Here is a 10,232-nt window from a genome sequence, read left to right as displayed (position 1 = left end):
ACACTAAATTGGGATCATATTCTTAATTTCAATATTAAGTACACAGTGGACAGGTGCATTACCAAGGACACAAAAAACAAAATTACCTGGCAACACAATCACATTTACCTCAAATTGCAACTACAAAAACAGGACATATGAATGCAAACAAACGTTAAATATTGCTGTTTTGTTGTATTATCATATTGTGTATTTATATTGTGGCTTGTGTATTTAATATTTATGAGACCTTTTCAGAACAGGGAGAAAAACTAATGTGGATGTGCAATGAACCACACAACATAGAAGCCCACCAGAAAGAGGAAATCCCTAATCAGTGTGAATGAGCTGTGAGAGCAACTTTGATGAATGAATGGGCACCATGTTGAAACACATTATACACTTTTAACAATGCATTTATGTTTTGGATACAAAAAATTGTGCGATGCCCTTTGAGCTCTACACTATTTTTTACTGGTCTATATTATATTTGTAGCGAGCAGATAAGACTGTAAACACAGGAAGGCTAACAATTTGTGCTCATCATTGGCTCTGAAGCCTCGGTCTCAGAGTTGTTTCTGCTCAGTTTCTCATTCTCGTTATGGTCTGTGGCAGCATCTGTTGGTGTCTGTGGTTGTGCTGTTTGCTGGACTTTCACTTTGAACACATCCCACTTCTCAGGAAGCATGCCTTTGTTGAAGAGCACAGAAGCCAGGTAGGAGAACAACAAGATGGCAGCAATGGCAGACAGCATGGAGATGGTCCTGACTGGAGAGCACTGGACATAAACCCCGTCCTCAAGAGTGCATCCTGGGAAGTGTATGACTGGTGCTAACCCGAGAGATGGGTCTCCACTGAGCAGTCGTAACACAACTCCCACCAGGCAGCCCATAATAGCCCCGTAACCATTGGAGATGTTGAAGAAGAGGACACAAACGAGTTGAGGGAAGACTACAATGTAGGCCACTTCACCACCGAGGAACCAGAACACTAAGATGCTGTTTTTCAGGTTGGAGAGTGATGTGCCAACCAAGCCCACGACCACCACAGCAGCACGAATTGCCCACTGACTCTCTCTGTCTGATGCCTGAGGAAGAGGAAAGAGAGGAAGAAGAGCAGGTTAACAGCAAATGACTGAGATTATCCTGCTTTCTTATACTTCCCCCCAGTCTTCTTCATTCTTCCTCCTGCTCTGTTTCTCCATCAAGCCAATATACTCCATTTATACTGTATTGAACTCCATTGTCTCTCTTTTAAAATAAACGTGACAACTTCACGAAAGCAAACAGTAGTTTATACAGCTTTTTTCATTGTGATGAAGCAGATTGAAAAACAAGTGCATTCTTTCACCTGAGGCCTCAGGATGTTCTTGTAGATGTTGACAGTGAAGACAGAAGCTGCAGAAAGCAAAATGGAGTCAGCTGATGACATCACAGCGGCAGCCACACATCCAGTACCAATGATGGAGATGAAGAACGGGGTGAGGTGCTGCAGGGCGATGGGCAGAACGAAAGCTGCTTCCCCACGCTCATATGGAGATGGAGAACCATAGGTAGACTGGTTCCAGTCTGAGGCATGGACACAAAAGAGGGAAAGACTGAAAAAATGCTCATTGACTATCGTTTATCTTCAAGCAGCACTGTGCTCTAAGATGGCTGTGGACTCTTGGCCTTTTTAAAGACTATCCGAAGGAGGATTGTCTGCAGCCACTTTAAAAGTTGTTTCATCGAAAAACATCAGCACTTTAGGGAAGGAACTCGCACTCTTAATTATGGCCTCTACCATGCATCAAGTTGCACCTTTATGCAGATGATTCTGTTTTATGTTGATGCTGATTTTGTTAATTTGTCCATCTAGAAACTACAACTTCTATAACATTAGACCAATACAATAAAATTCATTGCCTTCAAAACGTAGACTTTGAGCTGAAAATAAAGAACATGTTTTACCTTGTTTACTCTCAGTCGACACCTTTTGCTTTGATGACAACTTTGCACATGATAGTAAATCAAGCTTAATGATGTAGTCACCTGGAATGGTTTTCATTTAACAGGTGTGACTTGTTAAAAGTTAATTCCTTGCCTTCTTAAGGCATTTCAGACCATCAGTTGTGTTGTGCTGATGTAGTATTGGTATCCAGTAAATAGTCAAAGTCGACGACTGTATTAATCCATTTTTGGCAAGAACCAGTCAACTCAGTGAAGAGAGAGGACAATCCATCAATACATCAAAGATATAAAGGTCATTCAATTGGGAAAGTTTCAAGAACACTGAAGCATCTTCAAATGTAATGGCAAACACCATCAAATGCTCTGCTGAAACCGGCTCTCTTGAGGACTGCCCCAGAAAAGGAAGAATAAGAGTTCACTATGCTGCAGAAGACACATTTCCTACAGTTACCAGTCTCAGAAATTGTCAACGAGTGGAATGCTTCACAGAGTTCAAGTAGCAGACAGATCTCAACATCAACTGTTCAGAGGACACTAAACCAATTGAAATGGCGACCAACAAGAGGAAGAGAACTGCTTGGGCCTAGAAAAAGGTGAACGAATGGTATCTACGAGTGGTTCCCACTGTTAACCATGGAGGAGGAGTGATGGTGCAGGGATGCTTTTCGATTGCAACAGCTGGCAATTTATTCCAAATTCAAGGGACACTTAACAGCATGGCTACCACAGCATTCTGCAGCGACATGCCGTCCCATCTGCTTTGTGCTTCGTTGGGACCATTGTTTGTTTTCCAACAGTACAATGAACCAGGAAACTCCTCTGGGCAATGAAAGAGCTACCTGTCCAAGAAGAAGAGGGACAGAGTGCAGCATCAGATGACCTGGTCTCCACAAATCACCCAACACAAGCCCAGTTGAGATGGTATGGGATGAGTTCCACTGCAGAGTGAAGGCAAAGCAGCCAACAAGTGCTCAGGATATGTGAGAACTCCTTCCAGACTGTTGGAAAAGCATTCCAGATGACGACCTTGTGAAGCTTGTTAAGATAATGCCAATAGTGTACAAAGCTGTCATGAAAGCAAAAGATGGCTTTAAAGAATCTAAATCTTTTGTTTAAATTGCTGCAGATAGTTGTTAATCTGTTTACTACATCTTCAGTATTCATCTACAATGTGAAAAACAATAAGAATTAAGAAAAAAACATTTGGCTTGTCCTGTAGTTTATATGACTTTTCATCAATCTAAACTGTGATCAGGTTTATTATCGAAGGGATCTCAAAGTCAAATGGTCAAAGGCAAGATGTGGGTGTTTCTTTGTGTCTACTTGTTCGTATTTTCAGGTCTTGTTCTTTCATGAGCACAAGCTCATAAAATACAAGAGAACTGACCTTTTTTGTTTGTTAAGGCTCAAACACAGTTTGGAGCACCACATTTCAATTCTTGTTTTTCTCAACTATTATTATATTTGGCGAAGTTCTTAATTAGTAGTTATAATTGGCAATTCTTGATTAGTTGATTGCTGGTTTGCTGATGCCTGAGAGTATGTCGAAGCTGTTAATACCTGTGGATGCAGCAGCTGCCCCAAGCAGTATAGCAGGTATCCCAAATATAAGATACATGAAAGCAGCAACAACGCCTGTGAGCTTGGCTGTAGCTAAGGAAGAAGCCGACAATGTCCTCTGATGGAGGTACTGGTACCCCTGAGACCCCAGAGCCTGAAGTGTAAAACAGATAGGTGGTTAATTCAATCAATTGTGTGGCGTCCACATCAGGTAAATGCTGCAAAAATGTCTGCCTGCTAGTTGCACTCAGGAAATCATTCAAATGAAAGGGATAGGGTGCATCTCAATTCTCTTAATTGTCATTTCCTTGCTCCTCAATCCTCATTACAACCGGAAGTACTTCTGGTCCACCATTTGCCGCCCATCCCAAAGCTCCTATAGCGACTTCTAAGAACAAAGAGTCGCTGAGAGGCTGAGGCCGGGCCTTCCAATTGTTTGACGCGCTTAACGGAAAAAAATCACTGAAATACCAAAAATATATTTTACAATTTTATTTGCGGAAAACAATGATCAACTTATTATAGCGTGCACAAACTCATAATTAAAGTGATCACAGTGATCAAGGAAATAGCGGTCAACAAAAAATACAGCGACCCTGCTCACCCTCCCTCGCTCTCTGGCCACACACTCCCAAAGAAAAGGTGAGCAGGTGCTTATGTTAACTTACATCCCCGCCCATATCCACTTGACCTACATATTCCCTCATCAACAGAATCACACAAACCTAAACAATAACAAAACCAATATTTCTACCAACACACCTAGAAAAACCCTCAATCTCATTCATGGCTCCTACAGCTCCTATTTCTGCTTTGAGGAGTGAGGATTGGGGAGCAAAGAGGGATCTTGGAGGAGCCATGAGCGAGGATTCATGAGTGCATCCTTCCTGGAAGCCTTTCAACTGAACGCTATAAAGACTCCGCCCCACAGCTGGCACATTTGAACGAGGTTGAACAGAGAAACTGCACAAGTGTAAGTTTCCTGCAATGAATGGCTGTAATTCAGACGTGCCTCGCTAAACGTTATGTTCTCCAGAGAGCAACAATACAAGAATATTCAATTTCAATGAAATTTGTTTCATCCACAACCAGTTTTGTTCTGTTATAAATCTCACTAACAGCAGCCTCAGAGCATGTGTGGAACATATTTGATCAGATAGACGACAGCACTCTGTTATTTATCAAACTTCACGTGTTGGAAACTTTGACTTTATGATTACAAGCCAGAACTGTCACTGATATATAAACCAAACACATCAGCCTCTCGTCACTTGTTCTGCGTGTTATCTGAGTGAAATAATGTGTTTCATGGCTTGTAGGTTTGCCTTCACTGACAGCTCTGAAATCTGTCTCATTGAACAGGGAAAGAAGAAACAGCGAGACTGATAAAGTTCAGGTCAGAAAATGACCACCTGTTCACCGGGAAGAGGCATCCAGCCAAGAACGAACTCATTAATTCTCATGTGTGTTAATAAAAGTGCGACATACTTATTGGAGACTTTTTTCTAATGTAAATACAAGTGAATGTGTCTAAATGGAGTATTGAGGGCGGGGCGTCTCAATTTCTCTCCTTGCATGGTTTCCTTGCGTCTCACCATGCATTACTGGTGGGAGGGACTTTGACGCAAGTGAGGGAAACATGGTTGCAATTTAAGAGAATTGAGATGCACCCATAGACTCTTAACTTTACAATTAAAGTCATGGGACAGTTAATTTAACCTTGACATTTACAGAGATGCTGTTTCAGATAATAGCCTTAGCCTACAACCACTCTGATTCTTTAGTTACAATGGAAAACAGTCTACTATTAGAATATTTGTTGTTTATCATTATTCTGAAGATACCTTCTCAAAACTACACTGAACTGTGTTTAATATAGGCTGTATCGTTGCTTCCTTACAAAGAATAAGAAGTTATCAATCAGTATCCAGGTCGTTTTCAGCTCTGGTTGACCAATCCAGGGAGCATGTAAGGTGTTGTTCATCAGTGTCTGGCTAATGTCCATGGTGTGAGGATTCATCATGACAAAGGGAACACAGAACCACTGCAGAGACAAATAATAATGGGAATGTTAAACACAAACAACTTTAAAAGGCATCCTTTGGAGTTTTTGATGCCTTGTGTAAGCTCTTCAGAACACAAAGGCAGACAGTGTCAAAACTAAAAGTAGAGCAAACTCACCAAGCTGATGAATATGAGGACAAGCTGTATAACATCTGTGTAGGCCACAGAGTAGAGGCCTCCCAGCATTGTGTAGATAATGACCACTGCAGCAGAGATCCAGATGCAGATAGTGTAGGACAAATCCAGGACTACACTCATGGTTCCACCTGTCAAACACATTTATCAGTGAAATTTTAGGACCAGTCATTGTGTTAATATCACCAGTTCATATTCATTGTCATAAGTCACATTGACACAGCATAGGTCGGAATTTACACATTTATACTGAACTGATAAAGGAAGTGTAAATGCACAGTTACAAATATATTCAATGTCAAATATTATGTGCATTCATATATACTGTACCTAAAGCAATTAGTGTTGTTGGCAACGAGACCACATCATTGATGAGTGAAACCAGGCTCAGTCCAGCTGTTAGTACTTTTCCGTACTTGACATGGAAAGGGTCCAGCATCGTCACACAGTTTCTCTCTCTCATTGGCTTGGCAAACACCAAGCAAGCTTGATTTAACAAAGGATAGGGATTAAACAAAGATTAAACAGAGAAAATGTTAATTCCTGGATATTAAATGTTCATCTGTAATTTCCTGTTGTTTTCTCTCTTCAGGTGTTCTAAAATAGCTTGTGAAGAATTTGAGCCATTTTTTTTACACAACAACATTTTTATACTGTTTTGTATATAATGTATCCAATGTAGCCTAATATCTCAATGGTTGATTTTATTTTGTAACTTTTTTGTCTATATATTTTGTTTTCTGCCTTCTCCTTCGTGTTCTTGCTGTTGTAATTACTGGTGCCAATTCACTTTTATTAGATCAGATAAAATGAGATAAGATAGACTTTATTCATCCCCAGCTGGGAAAATCCAGGTATTACAGGCAGCAGGTAATGGCAGTTGGAAAAAAATAGTTACAGAAATACTAAGTCCAAAATACAACATAGAAGCTGACTGTATACATGTACATTTTATACAAAGAGAAAGAAAAAATATCTAAAAAATATATATTTTTAGAGGCAGGCATTGAGGAGAGAAGGAAGCAGGTGAATTCTGGAAGTTCTAGAAAGGAGAGGTTAGATGTGCAGTTTGTTCGAGAGGGGGAGAAAAATAAAGCTGCTAAGTCAGGGAGAAAGCAGGGAGGTGGCTGCCTGGTAGGGGCTGATGATTGGCAAATGCAGGTCGACTTGGGAGGACAGCTAGTTGTGCCCCAGGAAATAGTTTATAGTAATCTGAGGCCAGACATTGTCTTATGGTCCATGAGTAAAAAGACTGTGTATTTTATTGAGTTAACAGTCCCGTGGGAAAATTCAGTGGAGGCAGCTTATGAAAGGAAGAAGACTAAGTATGCAGATTTCAAGACAGAATCTGAGCAGAGGGGATGGAAGACCAGGGTCTGTCCGGTTGAAGTGGGGTGTAGAGGTTTTGTTGCAGGGTCAGCTGTTTCACTGTTGAGGGAGCTGGGAGTGCATGGGCAAAATTTAAGAAAGACAGTGAGGGAGATGTCAGATGAGGCTGCTAGGTCTAGTCAGTGGATATGGATCAGGAGAAATAATAGTAGTTGGGGGGTGAAATAGGGACAGTGGGGGGGCAGGCAGAGGACATGCATGCCTAACCCGGCAAGAGAAGAGGTTAAAGTCTGAACAAGACACCTCTCCTCTGCTCTGCTTTCCCCGCCCCATCTTCTCGCTCTGCCAATAGGAAGAGAACCAGGAAGTTTAGATAAGGTGGGGGGTGTGGCCAGCTAGAGTCTCTCTTTGGGACCATGCGGCCTGTTCAGGTGAGTTTGCGTGGTAAGACACAGAGTTGGCTTGTTTTTTGATCTTTTTGGTTGTTTTCCTGTTTTGTCTGCTTCTTGAAGGAAATGTTAGGGTTTGTTTTCCTGCTCTGTTTGCTTTTTGAAGGAAATGGTAGGGTTTGCTGCTTCTTGAAGGAAATGTTAGAAGAGGCTGTTAAATCTAGTCTGTGGTTTAGGCCTCCACCTTCAGCACCTTCTAAATTTTCCACCCCCTACCCGAACAAGGGTCTGTATCCAATCCCTACTTTCATCTTTTGACTCTACCTCTTTATTTTCTATCCCCTACCCGAACCAGGGTTTGTATTCCCACCCCGCTTTTTTCTTGGTGCAGTTGGTGAGAGGCAGGGGTAGATGATGGTAGTGTGGCAATCGGCAGTTACATGTGGCATCTAGGCCTGTGGTAGCATTGTAGCAGCTAACAATAGCTAAAGCGGTGAGAGTATGATAGTATCTTAGCAGTTAGTATTGGTAGCTAGCAATTAACATTAACAGTATAGGTGAATCTAGCGTTATTGTCTTCTTCTGTTCCTCTTAGCAGGTAGCGGTTAGCACATAACATTAGCTAAATGGTAGCATCGGAACTGTATTGTCTTCTTCTGTTCTTCCTAGCGGTTAGCAGTAGCATTAGCAATAGTTAAATGGTAGCATCGGTACTGGCCACTACCTGGAGCATCTCTGGGTCAGTTGAACGTGGCGGTGCTGTTTGGATTGTGTAGGAGCAGTGTGAACTGGCACTAGGGGGGGTGACTCTGGGACGCCGGAGTTCACTGCCTAACCTCCTGGAGGTGTAGTGGGACTAAGTAGGCGAAACACTGTTGAAGGGAGGTTTCCACCTGATGACCCCCAGAGACGTGTTAGGAATCACTGCTCTTTGGCAGGTATAGAGGCAGATTAGAGCTCCAAGGTTCTTCACTGAGAATGAATCCTCTTTTTGAGCACAAGTATCTTGTGTTTAAATTAACATATTGCCGCAAAGTACTACAAGAAAAAATACCATAAAAATATACTGCCAAGAATTCTGTAGAATTACACAGACTTTACACAAATCCTTTAAAACTCTATTTTACGGAACCAAAAGGACCATGAATAATCTGGCTGTCACACTGTGCCTCTCTGTTCCTCTCTGCCAGAGTCCCACCTCCTCAAACCACCACCGAGACGCCCTCGGACTTTCCTTCCTTTCACCTGACTGCCCCACCCATCTACTCACCTGTTCCCACTTTCCTCATCAGTCCTCCTGGTATGTCACCAGCCCATTTTCATTCACCCCTTGTCAGTTTGTCAAAGTGTGTTGGTTGCATTCTGGCTTCCTGCTTTTCTGTTTGAGTGACTGTTGTCTTCATGTTTACCTGTTAAAACATTCCCTCACTTCCACTCACTTAGGTCCCTTTATAAATAGAGAGAGATGAGCAGCCATGCTGCAGCTATTCAGCATTTGAGCATGTGCACATGCAGATGTACAGTATTCTGTCAGATGTTGTTTGAAACTCTTACCAATAACGAAAGAGGAACTGCATCCCGTAAACATCACAAGTGCCCAGGTTAGTCCCATGGAGGGCGTGTACACCATCTCAGCTATGCCAACAATGGAGCCTCCTCCAAGCCATGTAGCTACAGGATGGATTAACACACAGCAACACACAGTAATTTAGTGGACAAACAGCAGCTATTTGGACAGAAGACAGAAGATTGGCTGATAATTCATCATCATCATCAAACTTTCACAAGAATCATCTTGTGATGTCATAATCATACCATTTTGTCACTGTAGCGAATCCTGTTGTCCAAATTAATGTTTCCAAGAAGACTGTTAGTACAGCTTCAACTCTGACCTGGTTTGTACATTCCTCAATCAATCAATCAATCTACAACAACTGACTCATTTTTAATGTTTCGGAGCCTATATTTCAAAAAGGCTTTTGTGGGCTGTTTGAGGAGGAGCTCCGCTGTGTTTTCATCCTAATGATACAGCTTACTGCAGAATTTGTTCACAGATATTTATATGAATGTTCACAGACATTTTATTCACAATATATTGTTGCTTTTGGAAACTGTTCCTGACATTGTGCAGCCAGCAGATGTAGCACCTGCCATGAAAAGACCTTTAAGCATTGTTTCATCTATCCTAGCTTCGTCAGCTGTGCTCTCCTCACCTGTCAACGTGAAGACCCCCACCACCCAGCTTATGCTCCGGTTTCCCAGCAGGGCCATATCCATTCCAGTGGCTGCACTTTTCTTCTGTTCCCTTTTGGACTTGAAAGCTGCCCAGATGCCGGTCCCAAGGACCAGCAGGTAGAAAAACACCATAGCTATCACTCCTGGGATGTTGAGAGCCATGATGCACTGGTCGATTGTCTTCCCCACCTGCTGATGTCTGACTGACTCAGCTACTGGCTGGCTGAGTGTTTTTGAAAAGAGGCATGGACTTCCAGATAGACAGGAAAAACAAAAACCTCCTCTACTTTAAAGATGCATTGATGCCCCCTGGTGAAAATAGCTGGTTTCAGGTTTAGTTACTTGACAAACAAACAAAAGCCATCATGCATTTTGTTTTGTTGCCTGATGTTTTGTTGGTTTTAAACACGGGCCCCAGAAGAAACAACATCATTTCAGCTTTAAGGCAAATAAAACAATGCAATTTATTTAATTGCCGAGTCATCAGAGAACTTCTGAAGATGGCAGCTGTCCGTGTTGTAGGTGAAGTTCGAGGTGTCGATGGTAAAGAGGAAAGGTGAGAGCACGGTGCCCTGGGGTGCTCCCGTGCTGC

At 42.1% G+C, this 10,232-nt stretch overlaps 1 protein-coding gene across 1 annotated transcript; it reads right to left on the bottom strand.

The window, feature by feature from the left end:
• Positions 1–505: 505 nt before the first annotated feature.
• On the bottom strand, positions 506–9,802 carry LOC121614314 (high-affinity choline transporter 1-like). The gene is made up of 8 exons (XM_041948131.1): positions 9,619–9,802; positions 8,960–9,076; positions 6,018–6,173; positions 5,670–5,818; positions 5,389–5,532; positions 3,489–3,642; positions 1,330–1,547; positions 506–1,066 (listed from the first exon to the last, which is right to left on the bottom strand). Exons 1-8 carry the CDS (start codon positions 9,800–9,802, stop codon positions 506–508), a joined length of 1,683 nt encoding a protein of 560 aa, XP_041804065.1.
• Positions 9,803–10,232: the final 430 nt, after the last annotated feature.

Source organism: Chelmon rostratus, chromosome 11 (assembly GCF_017976325.1).
Source record: "Chelmon rostratus isolate fCheRos1 chromosome 11, fCheRos1.pri, whole genome shotgun sequence".
NCBI lineage: Eukaryota > Metazoa > Chordata > Actinopteri > Chaetodontiformes > Chaetodontidae > Chelmon > Chelmon rostratus.
This window is presented reverse-complemented; position numbering and strand designations above follow the sequence as displayed.